The 19,041-nt window shown below is 40.9% G+C and overlaps 1 protein-coding gene across 1 annotated transcript; it reads right to left on the bottom strand.

Annotated features, from left to right (window-relative positions):
• Window positions 1–971: 971 nt before the first annotated feature.
• Window positions 972–15,119, bottom strand: LOC310822420 (alpha-2-macroglobulin-like; the record flags this gene model as incomplete). The annotated part of the gene is made up of 35 exons (XM_083694758.1): window positions 972–982; window positions 1,212–1,253; window positions 1,352–1,457; window positions 1,588–1,656; window positions 1,752–1,842; window positions 2,195–2,319; window positions 2,607–2,822; window positions 3,064–3,254; window positions 3,683–3,845; window positions 4,081–4,155; window positions 4,333–4,489; window positions 4,694–4,769; window positions 4,885–5,061; window positions 5,166–5,249; window positions 5,622–5,676; window positions 5,912–6,033; window positions 6,478–6,604; window positions 7,348–7,573; window positions 7,874–8,012; window positions 8,116–8,203; window positions 9,276–9,425; window positions 9,634–9,779; window positions 9,872–9,935; window positions 10,136–10,369; window positions 10,461–10,631; window positions 10,798–10,907; window positions 11,386–11,503; window positions 11,880–12,030; window positions 12,277–12,361; window positions 12,520–12,685; window positions 12,896–12,916; window positions 14,065–14,117; window positions 14,346–14,502; window positions 14,752–14,932; window positions 15,034–15,119. 35 exons carry the CDS (start codon window positions 15,117–15,119, stop codon window positions 972–974), a joined length of 4,233 nt encoding a protein of 1,410 aa, XP_083550884.1.
• Between the last annotated feature and the right edge of the window lie 3,922 nt (window positions 15,120–19,041).

The raw sequence follows: 19,041 nt of genomic DNA, 5'->3' as shown, positions 1-19,041 counted from the left end.
TGATGAACTGTCTGTCTGAGTCATGTTGTATATCAGAACAGGAAAGCAATTTAAATTGCACTCCGTTCAATATCTTGGTACAAAAAACTGTATTTTTCAATTACTAGGTCTTGTACATCCAGCTTTTCTGAAGTGTTTTTCCCCCCACAATATAATTAATAATTAATCTAGGATGCTCGGGTTACATATCTTATCAGACTAGAATAGAAACATATTTAGTTTGTTTGATGTCTGAAGTGGGAGGTGATGAATGGACTCAGTTTAAATCCGGTATTTTTCATTTACTAGGCCTCGTACCTGCAGCTTTTCTGAAGTCAGTTTTTCCCCACAGACAGAGAGTATAGTATGTTTACGTGCTGTGCTTGTGCTTTGTTGTGTTGTCCCACAGACAGAAAGTACAGTATGTTAATGGCTCTCATTCCCAGAAGAGGAATGAAAGATGTAATAACACTGCTTGAACATAACAGATGGAGGGGGGAGGAGATGGGGGAGGAGAGGGGGGAGGAGATGGGGGAGGTTGTTTTCAGATGGAACAAGAAGAAAGCGAAGACTGAAGGGGACATTTTCAACTATTGATGGGAGAGAGAGATCTTGTTTCATCAACATAGAGAGGCGTACAGGATGACGTGTCACTGTTGTATAACGTTCAAAGAGGAGGACCACTCTGGAGCCCATTTTGGAAAAGATGTATTTATAAGGGCAGCCCACAAGTTCACCATGGGTCATAACTAGATGCTTGATATACAGACATGGGCCGATTTGTAAAGGAAATGGATAATAGATTTCCTATAGAAGTAACAATGATGACATTTTTTGGTTCCAGTACATCTGATTGCAGCTCACTCAATATCAAAACATACATGGAGAAGTGTCAGGATGAAATGCACAAGACAAGACAAGGGTTTTAAATGAAAACTTGAATTTTATTTACGTTGTTTAGAATAAAAATGATTTCAAATTTCATGTTCTTCTCACTTCTGATCTGCAGAAGGGCAAAACAATAGTCAGCATTAATGATGAAATCTTCAACAAAACCATAATTTAAGCTATTCATACAGTATGAATATACTGTAGCTTCAGTATTTTTTCCCGAAAATAAAAAAGTAAAGGAACATTGACCTATACATAACTTATGAATTACTAGCACATGTATGGATGTTTAGTATATATGCAAATATTTAACCAATGAAACAAGATCTAAAGGAGCTCACCGGTAGCACAAGGGTAGACATATTCTGTCTCAGCCTGGTCATCTAAATGGAACAGATTTTGTTTGTTAGTCTCAATAAATGAACACAAGTGTTGAATAAAATAAACAAGCTGTTGCTGTGAGTTTTAGATATCAGTTTACTTGGCTGGTAGTAGTCGTAGATCTTGACCACTGCTGGCTTTAGGTTCCGTACAGGGAGGTCCTGTACGATGTCCAGGAAGTGGTTGATGGGAATGCTGGATGGTAACTGTTCAAAAAATGTGTCACAACTATTATCAACAGCTGGATGATACCAGAGATGTCAACAGATGTATGTTAGTTTGAAGGACCATCTACTGTGAGTTTATTTGTCCTGTTTCAAAGAGATATCATCTCACCTCTCGCAGGTATACGATAACATGATCACCTTTGGTTTCAACACGATCCACCAAAAGGGCATTCTTCAGCTGTAAAGACGAACAATTCACTGATCACTCATGTTGTGTTCTGTCTCCACAGATTAACGACGAAATGCAGAATGCATGCAACTACAAAAACTCACATTTGTCAAAGAGTCTGGGTCTGGGGCAAACCCAGACAGCATTTTCACATCGACAATAACCATGTTGGTAGTCCCCTCCTTTCCTGCATATCTGGGAAAATAAAGAGAGAGAGAAAATAATTATATGATACTACATCAAAGTTTAAGGTTGACAAGAGCATGCAATAATAACAGGTTGAGTTTACTTACTGTTACTGAAGCCAAGATACAACCATATAATGAAAATATTTATTGGTCTAGTCTAGTCTTTCCCCAGAAACAAATGCTCTAATGTAACAGTTGCCTGATTCAAAGATCATTCCTGTGCATGCCATCCTGTAACTCATAATGTGACCTGAGAATTTGAATGGCCACTACCAATGATGTCATATACGTATTGTGAAATGTCTACTGCCATCACTCAAAGCATTGAGATTCTACATGAGTGGGTCAGTCATTCTTACAGGGATTGGAATTTCAGGGTGAGTCTTGGCCTCCGAGAGTTGCTGTTGCAGTCAGCCTCTGGTTTAACCTGGATGCTGAGTGTAGTGCTGTCAGTGGGAGTAGGGATGTTGTAGTGAACAGCCATCTGGGAAACACGGAAGGTTAAGCCAACCCACCCTCTGCAGATGCCAATATTTCATAACATGGAAGAGCAAACTATTCTAATTTGGTAGAAATGTAAACAATTATAAACTTGAATAGTAACCATTTCACTGAGAAGTAAATGTACACAGACATTTCATAAAATGGAAATATTCACATTTAAAAAGTTAGAGACAGGAAGTATTACAGAAGAAAGTAAATAAATAATTAATAAGACAGATCACTGTCAAAGTGAGGTTTTAGAACCAGGAGGGGAGCTGCTCCACTAACCTGCACTGAGGCACAAGCACTGCCCTTCACCTCCAGGCTGTACTTCCCTGACACGTCCTGCAGCACCCTCTGCTGGTAGAGAAGCTTGTTGCTGTTGTTCACGTCTAAGAGGTGCACTTCCCCACTGGGAGACTGGACTGTTACTGTGCTGGCACCCTTTGGACTGAACACCAGAGTTGAGTAGAGAGCCAGAGCCTGGAGTGCCACCACTGTGTCCTACACACACACACACGCACACACCCACACGCACACACCCACACGCACGCACACACACACACACACACCCACACACACGCACACACACACGCGCACACACACACACACACACACACATTACAGTAATTATCACAAATAGGAACCATGTGGAAAACAGTGAGCCTCTTTGTCAGCTCTATTTCAGAACTGGTCAAATGTCAAAGACTCCATAGAGCAGCTGTTTGGGAAGCAGAGTAGTTACCTGTGTGGAGGAGAAGCCTCCGTAGGCATTCTGCTGGCGTACCAGCCACCTGACGATGCGGGAGGCATAGCCCAGGTCTGCGGTAGTCAGAGGGGAGGCACTGAGAGCAGTCAGCAGCACGTAGGAGCTGATCTCCACCTCCAGAGAAGCAGACGTCTTTGAGGAGGTCTGAGACCAGTGGAGAAGACCCCCTGAGGATGCAGGAACACACATACACACACACACACACACACACACATGCACGCACACATACATACACACACACACATGCACCCACACCCACAGATAGACTTTATTGTCACTTTTGTCACTTTTTATTACATATTATTGAATTGTTGTTGCTGCTGTTGTTGAGCGTGGAGCAAGATCCCAAAACATTTCACTTTGTCTATTACAACTGTATGCGATATAAGTGACAAATACATTTTGATTTAATTTGATTTTTACATTTGAGACTCTGGGCTTTAGTTTAACCATTTGCACAGCGTTTGTGTAACATTTTACTCTTCACTTTGTGTGAATTTCTATGATCAAGTAGTGATCAGAACCATTAGGGCTGAAGCAGAAGTGCAATGAGGGCTGGTATCTTTGGTCAGTAGCCCATCAGAGCAGGGCTCACCCTCAGTGGAGGCCATTTTGTCCAGGTGCTGTAGAAGCAGGTCCCGGGTCTCCATTTCCCCTGCCAGAGTGAAGGTGTAGGCCAGGAGAGCTGTAGTGTAGGTGTTGCTCAAGTCACTGGTGGAGTTCCTCAGGCAAGACAGGCTGTTGTTCATGACAGGATCCTACAGCACAGCATCATAGAGAAACACAGGAGATATAACATCATAGAAGGACATGCTACATGCTACTATACACAAATAAACACAATGTCTACCAGCCTGTACCTCTACTATACGTTAACAACGCAATACAATTCAAAACTTTAATTCCTTTCACTGTGAATTAAGACGTCAAGAGTGTGCTCTAGTCTGCATACAGGAGAGCAGGCTAAATGAGTTGTCCAGAGCGTCTACTTACCGACACTGACACATTCAGCTCAAGCATTGAAGCAGTGATGTAGGCTGTCAGAGTCACGTCATCAGTCACTCCTCCCTGTGGAATATGAGGTCATCACGCCGTGTACATAGTACTAGATATTGTGTAATGGAAGTGGTTCTACGAACCATGCTCACATAAGTAACCTTGCCCGATACCTGAAGACCTGTGTTAGATCACCAAGCTAATGCCTGGGCTTTAGCTCAGCAGTAGAAATAAAATAGCTAAAAGTACCTTCATTCTGTTATTAAAGAGTTTCCCTAAGCTTTTGAAACAGCCATCTGGTTTTTGTTGTTTCTCCAACCAGATTCTGGATTCCGTTATTCTTTCTGGGTCAATATAGATGAATGACTTTGCTCTGCCAAAAGATCTGAAGACAAAAGCAGTCAACCTGAGGAAAGAAGAAATCTGTATTTCAATGATCTGTCTTTAATGCATGTCAATTCAGAATGAGCATTATTGCAAAAACCAGTTTGGATTTTCAGACACAATACCGTATTATTAGCTATTACAAATGAAAGGAAAACACTACAGACAAAACACAGCAATCGTATGTCACTTTATGTGCAAAACATGCTGCCATCAGAGTTCTCACCAAGTGTTACCAGAGCCTTGTCCAAATGTGCTGAAGGCACCATCATAATGCTTGTAGTTCAACTGTCGCTGGTAACCTGTGTTTTAGGGTGAACAACATTTCCATAGATGAGGGAGTGTCTATGCTGTAGCTATCATTATAGATGTGGAAATATCTCAACTGTAGGAATCATTAGCATTGCAGACTCTCACCACTAGTCAGAAAGCGGGTGGCCTTGTCCTGGATGGCTGAAGTGAGCTGCTGTGTGTTCCTCAGATACTCCAGTATGTAGATATTGGGGGCCAGGAGGGCCATATTCTGCTCCCCACACCCATACGGCATCTTCAACAGCCCATCCAGGTTCTGAAGGGCCCGGCCCAGGATGTCTCCTATTGAGAAACATGACATGTGAGACTCACTGGAGAACTGATGCTTTAATCACCAGCACCATTGGACATCTCTAAACTCACAAACATATGGCAGTTTGTTTTACCCAGGACTGAGAGGGAAGCTCTGGCAGATCCATCAATCACAACCTTGGGGAGATGTAGCTCCACCTCCTCTGTCAGAGCTTCACCTGGAAACAGAAAGAGAGAGTCCGTCAAGACAGAGAGGGAAGGACAGACATCTTTGCCAGGGTCACAACAAAGGAGGGAGAGGACAAACATACAGTATTTACCAGGGGCACAGCCAAGAGAGATTAGAAAGATGAAGAGACAGAGATAGATAGACAGACAGACAGACAGACAGACAGATAGATAGATAGATAGATAGATAGATAGATAGATAGATAGATAGATAGATAGATAGATAGATAGACAGACAGACAGACAGACAGACAGATAGACAGATAGACAGATAGATAGATAGATAGAAATCTATCTACCAGCCAAGGTTGCCCTCTATCCCACCTTGGCTGTTCACCTTATTTGTACGTTAAAACACTGACCATCAGTTGGACACATCAACCAGCTGTAGGTGTTGGTCTGCTCAGTTCCTTCAGCCTGAGAGAGAGAGAGAGAGAGAGAGGGAGAGAGAGAGAGAGAGAGAGAGAGAGAGAGAGAGAGAGAGAGAGAGAGAGAGAGCAGTTACACTTTCAACTTCCTATGGAAACAAGACCATTATAGCCAGTGATATTCATCTTCATTGAGACAATTATTTTGTGTTGTCATAACACAAAATCAAAAGGCTTGTTTTTAGTTTGGTCTGTTTAATATATTTCACTACACCTGTACCTACCTGCACCACCAGAGTGCGTGTGACTACATCGATGCGACCTCTCTCCGGTACACTCACAATCTCATTGTCACATGCAACATGTGACGCCACAGCCTCTGCGCTCACAGACACGTTCAGAACCCCTACACACATTTACACACAGAGTCAGTCACTCTTGAGACAGCATCTACAGAGGACACCATGCAGGACTGACGGTTACTGTTACAGAGTCAACAAAGCATATCTGGTAATGATAATGCCATCCATATGTCTGGTAATGATGATGCCATCCATATGTCTGGTAATGATAATGCCATCCATATGTCTGGTAATGATAATGCCATCCATATGTCTGGTAATGATAATGCCATCCATATGTCTGGTAATGATGATGCCATCCATATATCTGTCAGGGTTTGCGTGATTTTATGATGACTGGATCAGCAGTGTTATTTGGGATATGGGCAATTTTATCCTTTGATTTAGACCCAACGAAGCTAGTAAGTCTATGGGAAACCCTGGCTGACTTAACATTCATTCTGCAGGGTGAAGGTCAGATGAAGGTCAGATGGAGGCTGGAGACTCACCCAGGGCAGATGGGACTAATGTCCAGCTGAAGGTCTTTCTTCCATTGGCGCACAGGCAGGATGAGTACTGGACACCAGACATGGGTGTGAGAGTGTAGTCTAAGGAAGGAGCTGGAGTCACAGAAACCTGCCGGAGAAGACCACTTGTCAGACAATGTGGAAAAAAGAATGTTACTCCAAATGAACAATGAGAAAATAAACTTCTTTGGAATCAATTGAACATATAAACGCGGGTCTTAATGGTCAATTGATACAGTTGAACTTTTCTTTGAATTGTGGTAAACACCAAGGTTGTTCTCTATTGCTTTAAAATCATCTACATTGTTCTGTGGCGTGTTGCGTGAGGTATACAAAAACGTTGTCATATTCATCTGGAATTCTTTAATAAACAAAATAATAATAATAATAAATATCACAACACTATTATGTATCAAATGTAAAAGAGTCAGTGTAAACACAACACAGAGCTCCACTCTGGATGCAGTGTAAACTGTTACGGTTCCCCCTCCCAAACAACCGTCTGGCACCACCTCAAGGCCGCGGCGGTCATCACTGGAGCGTCTTCCCAGTCGACAGCGGACCCGATCCCCAATCAACACACCTGCGACACATCCCCAATCAGCACCCTACATAAACCCTGCCTGATCTTCACTCGTCTGACTACCCGCCTGCCTACCGAACCCCCTGCTTGTCCGACTACCCGCCTGCCTGCCGAAACCTGGACCGACCCACGACTACTCTTTTGGATTATACTTCTCTCCCCTACCCCTTTTCCCCCTCTATTATTAAATACGCCTTCGGGCTAAACCCCACCATCTCTGAGCGCCGTCATTTGGTTCCGCTGACGTTCTAGTGTAACACAAACAGTACCATGATGCACTTGGGCAGGTAGTTGAAGACTGTGGCCTTCAGCTCAAAGTGCTCGCCCCGGATGATGGAGTAGGGCAGGGTGAGCTCCAAGAAGAAGGGTTGGAAGACTTTGAGCTCCGTGCGAGGAGCCAGACCAAAGCCATCAGGGGCCAAGCAGAAAGCCTCCGTCTCCCAGGTGGTGATGGTGTCTGGGACAGTGAGGGGGATGTCGGTTGAGCCTGACTCTCTAGAGACAAACACATCAGGTCATACAGTACCACAGATGACGGCAATTACACAACTGGAATCAGCACATCTCTTGTCCCCTTCTAGGTTATGTAAAAAAAAACAAAAAAAAACGACTCTATATAATGGTGTCAGGACTTTTTAAAACAAGCTTGTTCTGAGGATCATTGTTTCTTTTGATAATCTTAGATACAAATTATTTAGTTTGGTAAATGAAAAAACCACTATGCTTTCATGTGAGACTTCGGCTCGGTGAGCTATCAGTTTAGAACACAATTGTTGTGTAGGTTCGGCTACATACCCCACTTCTACAAGGTCCCATATCCATGTCTCAGGGAAGAATGTACGGACTGTCTGTATCGGTGGTGGTGATGAAGAATATCCTACCCCGGGTGCTCCTTCCATGTGATACATTCCAGTCTGCATCCTATAGGCTATATCTGCAACATCATTAAAATATTAGCATAACAAACTGACATCTTGAATTTCGTCCAGTTACATATAATAGGTGTCGATGATGAGAGCCGGAGGAGCAAAACTCACGTATCTGATGATAATACTCTTTCCCCTTATACTTTAGACAGGAAGGTGTTCTGATAACCAAATTAGTTGCCATCTTCAGTCCCATTTTCTTAAGAAATGAAATTCAACAGCAATAAAACACACATTACTACATAAATGAGAGTTTAAACTTTTAGTCTAATATTTATTTGGGGTTCAAACACGAATTGTTGAAACCCTTTTGTAATTGTTAGAATTCTTATTCTTCTGCTGTTGGTCATATATTGGAAGAACTGATTGGCGAAACATGTTGTAATTGGCCATATTGAAGTTCATGTGCCCCTGTCCTCCAAAACCATAAATGGCACCCATTGGCCTATAGGTGGTGCTGTAATAGGCAACAGAAATCTAAGGCTCAATTTGACATACAGCAATACATTTAAATATTTGTGTTTATAATAATAATAGTTCTATTTTGTATACCCTTCTGATTCCAAACATCTCAATTCTTCTTCACTTATCAAGATAAAAACAGGGTAACAGTAAAGTTACTGATGTATTCTTACAACAGCAGAGAGATTTAAGATATTGGTTGAAAACAAGATAAAATAATTTACCTGAAAAACCTCATGAGCATCTTTTTTGTCACCATGTCCTGGGCGTGGTCGTCCTGGGTATAATGGTTCAGATCTTCTGGTTCTCACAGGTAAACACGTGACAGGATCTTCAAGATCATATGAAATAGGTGATACCTTCGTCACTGGTAACAAAGCGAATATCTATGGAATAAAAGAAAGAGATGGAATTACCAGATGAATTTAATATTAACTGTTTCTCGTCGTGTTCCATTCCATTTGAGTATTTAGGTCAGCTGTTGATGTGGAAAATGAGCTCCATTACCTTTGATGACAATAAAAAGATAAATAAATAAGATAAGAAATAAAAAGGATAACTTATTCATTAAAGTTTTACAGAGAGTTTCTAACATGATGTGCACATTGCAAGCATTTATCAACACATTATAAAACATGAATGACAGTGCAGGCATTGCTTACTATGACCTATCAAGAGTCTATCACAGAATGATAAACAGTCAATAAACTACTTATAAAACCTTTATAAATGGAAGTGCTATCACATGACACATTTATATGAACTAATGTAATCTCCTTTGTTAATCTCCATCAACGTCACTCCATTACCGTGTCAACATCCAGCTTCATGCCTGGCTCCTTGATCAGAACACTCTGGTCCACAGCGCTGAGGCCACAAAGGGAGCCCGGCAGAGCAGACAGCTGCAGGGTGTTCTCCTCCCCTGGGACTGCCTTGGAGGGAGAGAACTGGACCGACACCTGACACACACATCACATAAAGAGCATCAGCTTTGGAGGGAGAGAACTGACACACATCACACATGAGGTGTCTCACTGCTCACTGCCATAACGCCCTTTCTGTTTATTTTATGAAAAGAGACCACTTCGACTGTACATCTACATTGATATCTAATACTTATGTCTATGACACACACAGACACACACAGACACACACACACACACACACCTTGTGCTTGAAGCATTTCTCAATGGGGAAGTCCATGCTGTCAACGATGACAGTCTCGCTGGGTAAGATGGTGTACACCAGGACCTGCATCACCGGGGCCATATCTGAAGACACTGCCAACTTTAAGGTGATTTCCCCCGAGGTTACTGCAACATCAGAGAGCATGTCAACATCATCATACAGTACACCTCCAAACACTCTAACAATCCTTTTCTGAGGGAGAATCCTCCTCTCTCACCTGGACTGTCTAGTACATCAACCTTCATGCGTCCCTGCTGGACAATGGCCCCTCTGGATAAGACCTAGAAGAGGGACAGAGAGGGTGAGAGGTATATATATATATGCCATTTAGCTGACGCTTTAATCCAAAGCGACTTACATTGCAGTGATTGCACACATTTTTCAGTATATATGGTCCCAGCAAAGGTCAATCCAGTAGAGAATGTCTGTTCTATTCCTTCTAATTATATGGTTGTTACAGCTCGGTCCTGATGTTACTCACCAGGAAGAACAGATCCATAGAGCCCCTGGCCACGGTCTCCCCAACGATGGTGTACTCAATGCTGATTGACTCTTCTCCCTCACATGCCAGTGATTGGTCTTTCTTCTGTATTTCCAGATAGCTGGCTGTTTTACTGTGTGTGGAGGCAGGCTGGATCAAGGAGATTGTGTGTTCCCCTTTGGCAAAAAATGGGGACCTATATGCATAATTCTCTAATTCTTGTGTGATGCTAATCTGTAAAGTAACAAAGGGAGGAATAATTGAATTAGTCCTAATGCATGTTTAGGGCCGTCTTTTCCCCAAAATAGGAATCAATCACACTTACTGTAAGTGAAAGATCCTCTTTAGGCATATCAGTTGTATTGAGAGAGAAACTGGCAATGCCATCACTGTCTGTGGTTAGGTTCTGTAGATGTTTGGTTGACCACCTTTCACCCTCAAACAAGTAGACTAACTTGTCAGCCATTGGTGTGTCATTGTAGTGAACCACTTTAACCTGAGGAAAAGGGGGATCTCATTCATGTCATACATTTCAATGCTATGTGTCCTATCAAGTGAAACAGGATACTCACATGGTAACACATGGTAAACTGACACAACATTCATCATAGTGTAAACGTACAACAGCAAAGTAAAGTAAAGTCAATTATATTTGGACTAACCTTGCCCTCTACAAATGATCCATGCTCATAAATCTTAGGAGTCTCAACAAATGAAAGCTTTCCAATAACAAAGGAGAGTGAAATGCGTTTCTCTTGTGATCGTGAAATACCTGTCAAGGGGAAACATTATAATGTAATACTAATTGAGAAACACCTGTTAAGTGAAAACATTATAACAGCTGGTCCATTTATAACAGCTGAAACATTATAACAGCTGGTCCATTTATAACAGCTGGTCCATTTATAACAGCTGAAACATTATAACAGCTGGTCCATTTATAACAGCTGGTCCATTTATAACAGCTGAAACATTATAACAGCTGGTCCATTTATAACAGCTGGTCCATTTCTCATGCTCTGATCAAACATTCCACTCATCTCCTCTCCCTCTGAATATTAAACATACAGTATTGATCGGAAATGCATTCAATTACGTTGCTCAATATCCATGGAGTAAAACTGTTATTACTCAGTTATCACAGTTCTTGGGCAATGTTGTTCATTGTTACAAAACGGAACAGGTTTTAAATCAACTAAGATTTAGAATGCATTTTTTTCCATCTCTGAACTGATGTCAGAATGCCTTACCTGTTCCCTCCTCCTCTACTTTGGCATTGAGGTGAAGGGTGTCTTGGAGAATTTTCTGATCGATTTTTGTGAAAATTGACATGTTGAAGACATAGGAGCCACAGCCAGATTGGTCCAACTGGGAAATGCAAACAATTTAAAAAATATTGTTTTTAACTTCAACCACATACAAAGTTGAGATGTTGACCAAAGCCACTTTCTGGGGCCAGTTTTTGCAGAATGGATCAAAATGATCCTGTGTTATTTTAATATTTAAGTTCCCCCATTAGATTCAGTTTACCTTCAATAAAAAGTAACATTTTCAACAAATGTCATGGAATCCAGTAAACATCAGTATGGTCACATACTGTAGCATACCACTGGATATGCTATCATGTATATTCCATAACAAAACAAGACAGGCACCAAATCTAATGGGGCATCATTTTGATGAGGGTTAAATGTTCTGAGAAACTCGCCCCCTGGTGATGCTAGTTTCAGGGGGGTAAACAGACCTCTACTGATGCAGTGTGGCAGGGGGGTACAAATTCAGGAACTCCTTGCTGAGTGTCTGGATCAAATCTCATGGGTATCGAATAATGGTACGATGCAGGTCGACACAGCCCTAACTCTGCTGTACCAGGGACTGGCTGGCCATATGTGTACCTAGTTAGGAAAATAATCACAACAACAACAGATTGTGGATTTAACATTCTCCTCTCTCATCTGTTTTCAATCGGTCATTGCAATCTATCTAAAATCATAACCGACGTTTTGGTTGAAGTCTCTGGGGTTAATAGTGACACGTAGTAGAGTTCATATTTGAATGCAATAAAAAAAAGAATAACACCTGTCTTTCTTAGTATCTCATTGTGTTGTGAACTGCAAAACACTAAGGTACTGTAGACTTACGTGGCACACACTTTAACCTTGAATTCCTCTTGACCAATGCTGATTTCTTTAGTTGCATCCAGTTTTATGTCAAACTTTGGCAAAACTAAAGATAAGACACATCAGTGAGCACAGATATTAACATCATATATTAATACATCCTATATATACATATATAGGATATTGATGAACTAATTCAATGCATGATACATATGAAAGGTGAAAGAAAGTAGCTTGCACAACAAGTACAACAGCTCAACTTACCATACTGTTCTACTTTGAAGTGATGGTGTATTTTTTTCCCACTGATCCACACAATAACATAATAGGTTCCCATAGGTGCCTCAGAGTTCAAGGGGTGAGAAAGTTGCAATATTTTGCCATTGGAAGTGGTGTTCACCCACTGTCCAATCCTGTTGCGATGTATATCCTATGGTGTACAAAAAAGATTGTAAAAACAATAACCTGATGGAGGTTCAACAGTTAATTACCTGGTAACACACTGAAATGTGGATATGATGACCAGTCAAGCCATTCACTTGTGCTAATGGAATAAGATGCCTTATGTTGTAGAGTACAATATAGGCTACAGTATTGACAGTGACACTCATCATCAAGAGAAAGAACTACAGAGTCTTACCTCAATCTCCACAATGTCATACTGTAGAGGGCAAACACAGATGTCATAGGTTAAAGTTCAATCACTCTAACATTTCCCAAATAGCAACAAAAGAGTGTAGACTTGTACAACTAGTAGAAGTGTGAACGTCAGTCACATCAGGTACTATTTCTACCTGCACCTCTCCCAATGCAGGTCTGGTCCTCCTCAGTGCAGTGATGACATGCAGGGGTTTACTACACTTAATTTCTCCTTTAAAGCGTAAATCAAACATACAAAAAAGGGGGAATCCTTGCATATACAAATATGAATTGAAGTTGTTGACTCACGCATAGACAGTTTGAACGTGGACTCACTTCATAATATATAGACACAGAGACAAAGCATTGGCTACAGTACAGTACATGGTGCATGCAACACGTGTCGTCTTCTTCAGGCAAGTGCTGTCATGGGGCTTTTACTCAGTAGCCTCTAAATGTCTCAACAATGCATCACATTCCAATCAGACCTATACAGTATGAATGAAGCCTCATTGTTAGGGCCAGGATTTTTTCCTGGTCAGGTCACTTGAGAAACTATGGTGAATGTTTGAAGTCCTTCATATCAGCCCACACAGGTTTACTTAGAGGACCTCTATATGTACTTTTGACTCTATATGTACTTTTGACTTTTGACCCTAAATGTACTTTTTGTGTTGAGAGCTTCAACTTTGAGTTGTTTGTGCAGCCTGATCAAACAGACAACACAGGCTAAAGAGCAGCAGGCATCTGAAATCAACACAGTAACTTTAACTGATAGATTTATTCATCACTGCAGTTGCGTTATGTGACACTTGAATAATGTTTTTTGTTACACAATGTTTCTATACTGTAGATCAGTGGAGGCTGGTGGAGGTAAAAATCAGAGGACGGCTCATTGTCATGCATGTAATTGAATCAGGAATGCCATCATCCACACGATACCATTCCTCATTCCTCTAAATGCAGTCCAATGAGCCTGTCCTCCGATTTCTACCTCCACCAGCCTCCACTGCTATAGATACCTGATGGATCTTCTCACCAACAATAGTGCTCACATTGTGATTCTTGTAATTCTTGTATCTACTTGTTTGTGTAGAATACTGATCTAATGGACGTCCAAACAAACCAATGTAAACAGAGGTTTCCAAGTTAAACATTTCCAACACTCACCTGCTGATTGACAGGTCGCAAACTAGTGTCCAAGGTGACAACTCTAAAATGTACTGTAGAAACGCAACAAAAGACACTTTAGAAGCACTCAATGTTGAAGCAAAAAAACTAAACAATGTGCAGTTACTCTGTTACTGACCATTTACTGATCTGTTAACTTGGATATTACTATTACAAAATATCACTATTACAGTTATACTGAATATTGTGACATTTGAGAGAGACATTTTCAACAAAGATGTACTCCATCTATCATTACAATAAGCCTATACAGTTATTACCTATTTGTCCTGGAAGGTAGATTGGTTTATCCGTCTGGACAAATGTCATTGGACTGTAGGGTTTGATCTTGACTCTCCTTTGCTCTGTGGACAGAAATGTGTCACCACGAACCTCCACCTTGAAATTTTGAATCACCTCATTCTGCACTGAAGGGGCCTGTCAGGGAGATAGAGTGTATGGATCAACACACTGTTCAAAGGTTTTACCAACATCAACATCAATATCGAATCAAAACCAGGTAGAGATCACCAGGAACACCAGAAGGGCCACGGTAGGACACCACAGTGATCATGACCCATAACTTGGCATTGAACTGTAACTCCAGAGATGCATTAAGATGAGAACTATAATCTCCAAAAGGGAACGCTACTTTATGTCTCCTGGACCTGACAGCCGTGGACTGACCTGAAACCGAAAGCAGCGGTAAAACTCTTGGTCAGAAGTCTCCTGGAAAAGGATGTTGTTCTGCTCGTCAGTGTCCAGAGAGATGGTCATGACCAGGTTCTCGTTGGGCTGCAGTAGGGTGGCACAAAGCTCGACCTCGGAGCCTGCTTTGATGACTGCAGGGATGCCCACCATGTAAAGCCTACAGAGACGACACACATATCGCTGTAAACCCTACAGAGACCACACACACACAGCTGTAAACTCCACATTGTCAAAGATTTACAATGCAGGGTTACTTACGGTTTTGGGGTTTGCTGACAGACACAAAGCCAGTGAAAACAGACAAAGAGAATCCATCTCCACACCTGAATCCCACAAGTAAACATGACAGATGTGCCACCAGGTCAGACCCTGTCCCTGCCTATACTGTAGTGTCCACTAAGCTCTTTTTATATCAAAAAAGCAGAGGTACTTTAACAGCTGAAGTAATAGCCTCGTAAATGATTGACTAACAGTTGTCAATGTCAGTGCTTTGCTTGACAGAGCTCAATGTTGATTGACAGGTCCATTGTCTTCAGGACTGCATATGGACCAACATAACTGCGCTGGGTCAGTGAACCAAGCTTGTACTGTATGATTAGTAACCTTGCCTGAAGATCTGAAGTGTGTGTTAGCTCCCCGAGCTATTGCTTAGGTTTCAGCTCAGTGGGGTAACAGTCTTGTGGCACACACATGACATGGTTTGAACCCTGGCTGTTATCTGTCAAAATTAGGCCAGCAGGTGGTGCCAGAGGACAACACTACAACTAGCCATTTACTGTATTATCCAGTGTTTTCTTATTCTCATCTAGTAGTTGGCCAGCTAGATGTGATTTCAGCAACCCTCCAATCACTGGCTCACATCGACCTTGAGGTTACTGGCTAGTCGTCATAACCTCAAGGCCAACCTTGCCTAACATTGTTGTGTGGGTGTGTGTGGGTGTGTGTGTGTGTGGGTGTCTGCAGGAATTGGGTAGAAAGCAAACACTTATAAGCTACAAATGATTGCCTAATATGTGTTCACTAAATAAGTGAGTAAAACAAGCTTATATGTTTGTTTTTGATGGAGAAGGCATAAGCTTATGAAGCATTTATTCTTCAAGAATCAGTGGCTAAATATCATTAATTTAAAGTCCAAAAATGTATGAATACCAATCCCAGATTGTCCCTTTAAGTGCTATAGAACTAAGAACTATTTTATACTGGATGCCATCAAACAGTCAAATATTTAGGGAAGTTTATTTATTAGGTGGGCTTGCTTCAGAAAGGAACTGGAACTTATTTTTCTAGTTATTATTACAATTCTTCCACCTGCTACTCCTCCTGGAACTTTTAAGTTATTCACACCAATCCAACTTTAAAATGTGCGGAGAGGTCTAACTCGTGTTGCTATGACTTTTGGTTTTGATACCTATTAAACTTTTTAAACGTTACAAACTTGAAAGTGTAGCATGGAGGTCTATGAGAACCAAAAGATGACATTTTTTATGTGAAAAAAAGTGATGTCCTCTCGTCTTACTATTAATGATGTAGAGACAAAAGATATTCATGTGCCTGACCATAAAGTTATTCTGTTTAATGTATTTTTGCTCACGGCACCCACTATCCAGGATATTCCTGTTCGATCTCGCTTCCTTAACTCTGCTACAGCCAGTACATTTTCAGAGGCCTTTTCAAACAGTATTGCCACTTCAACAGCTCCCGTTCCCTCCCATCAGACTGTTGATCTGTTAGATAGTTTTAATAGTATATGTCAGGTAACCCTAGACGCTGTGACTCCCTTTAAGACCAAGAAAAAATGTTGGACAGAGCCACTCCCTGGCTAAATGAAAGCACCCGCGCCTTAATAAGGGAGTGTAGAAAGGCCTGTAGACTCAACATTTTTCATATTCGTTTGAAGGATCTGTTGAAGGGATTTAATGCTTCTGCAAAGAAAGCATTAGAAAAGTATTTCTGTAAACTGATCTCCGAAAACTCTCATAATCCACGAATACTGGTTAGTACTATCAACAGAATTGTAAATGCCCCACCAAACAATGTTGCAAACCATTCTCCCGAAGAAAGTGAAACTTCTTGCAATTTTTTATTAAGAAAATTCTATATATCAGAGACCAGATCATCCCTCCCATACATGACCTGACTTTTACTTACCAATTGGAAGCAAACCTGGATTCATTTGTTCCTGTATCAGATGAAACCCTTATTAAGATTATATCACACATGAAATCTTCTTCTTGTCCCCTAGATATTGTCCCTACTAGACTACTAAAGGAAGTAATGGAAACAAACAACTTTGGTGTTCACTTTTAAGGCCAATTTTCACCAGGCCAGATTATCTGCAAACACAATATTTCCTCACTGTTATGTGGATGACACCCAGTTATATCTTCCCATTAAACCCCTTGATTTGTCCAGTTTAGCTTTCCTTAATGATTGCTTTGAATATATTACATGTTGGATGTCCCAGAACTTTGAACTGAATGACAGTAAATCTGAGGTAGTCATACTTGGCCCTCTTAGCTCCACGGTAGCAACACAGGACAGTCTTGGCTGTCTGTCTGCCAACGTGAAATCATCAGCTAGTGGGTGATTTTTGATGCAAACCTCAATTTTGCGAAACAAATCAAAACAGTTGTCCCATCATGTTTTTATCAGTTGAGAAACATTTCCAAAATGCAGCCTTTCTTGTCATTTGCCAATCTAGAAAAAGTAATCCATGCATTAATCTCATCTCATTTAGATTATTGTAACTCCCTCTATTCTTCCCTCAATAAAAAAGTATTTTGATTTTAAGATTTTACTAATAACTTTTAAGGCTCGGCTGGGTCTGGCACCTGGCTATATTTCTGACCTTTTAACCTCCTACGAGCCTCCGTGCAGCCTAACGTCCTCAAGCCCTTCTGGCTGTTTCAGAGTCGAGTCCATTGACAAAAGATGACCGTGCCTTTGCTATTAGAGCCCCTAGAACGACCTGCCAGAGGATATTAGGCTAGCAAGATGTATTTTCTTTTAAATCTCTTCTTAAAACTCATTGTTATAGACTAGCCTTTAATTGATGCTGCTCTTATTCTTTTTAATGTATTACCAAAATTACCGAAATAGAGGGGCAGAGATCTGTAATTAACAGTGATAAGCGGTAAGGCCTGAAACGTGTTTGTTTGCCAAAAGTTCGGCCAACACTTCCCATCATCCAGATGAGATGTATCATACAGATACTACAGATACAGACTGTCCACACACACATTCTGTACATTCGTTGGTTACACAGTGCATTGCAGGTCATTCAATATTAACACAAGGGTTTTAAATAAAAAACTAAAAACCCACTGTGACCAGTTAAGAATTTTTTTTATGTGGTTTAATTTCAGGATGTCCAGAGAGTGGTTGATGGGCAGTCTGGATGGTAACTGTTAATATATAGCACAACTATTATCAACAGATGGATGATGTAGATCAATTTATAATAATGTCAGTTTCCATGCAAAGGTTTGGCTGAGACTTTTGGCTATATTTTGTTAATAGCAAAGCATATCTGATATTGATAATCTGACTCCAATGTAATTATCACTATGTGCAAAGAATTGTTGAGTTTATGCTGATTTAGTGCAAAAATGGTCAAATAGAATGAATCAAATGAGGTTTTAATAATACTGTATACTTAACTATTACAACGCAAATACTTCATAGAAAAATATTACATTCTAATAGAGAGAGAGTAGACAGAGAGAGAGTGACAGAGAGGTAGAGAGATGACCACGACAGGACAAAAAATTAATTTGTCCCTTTGCCCCTGTTATATAGGCTTAGTATTTAAATTAGGAGCTGTTTGCAAGGAGACCATAGGAGACCAATCAGAATTCAGTTTGACACCTCAGAGAGCTCATACTGTAGTACTGCTCATACTGCATTTGTCACATGGGGGAAGGTCAGCTGAAGAAGATAGGAACAGAATTTAAGTTCTCCTCCTTCAGATGATACCAGAGATTTGAACAGATATATGTTAGTGAAGGTTTTCTGGAGATGGTCAATAATGAAAAAAGATCAGACGCTGATTTACTGAGTATAGCTGATGTTTATTGACAGGCTGGGGAGAAACTCTTGACAACAAGTATACAAGTTTTCAATCATTTCTCTTGATTTGGGCCTCTCTCATTGCTGGTCGTATTCCCATCATAGCAATTACATGCTACAAATTCCAAAACGTAATTTCCCCTATCAATGGCTGTCCATTGGGCTAATACCTAATAGCCTCTAAATATCAGTGTCTCA

Source organism: Argentina silus (genome assembly GCF_951799395.1).
Source record: "Argentina silus genome assembly, chromosome: X".
Classification (NCBI taxonomy): domain Eukaryota; kingdom Metazoa; phylum Chordata; class Actinopteri; order Argentiniformes; family Argentinidae; genus Argentina; species Argentina silus.
This window is presented reverse-complemented; position numbering and strand designations above follow the sequence as displayed.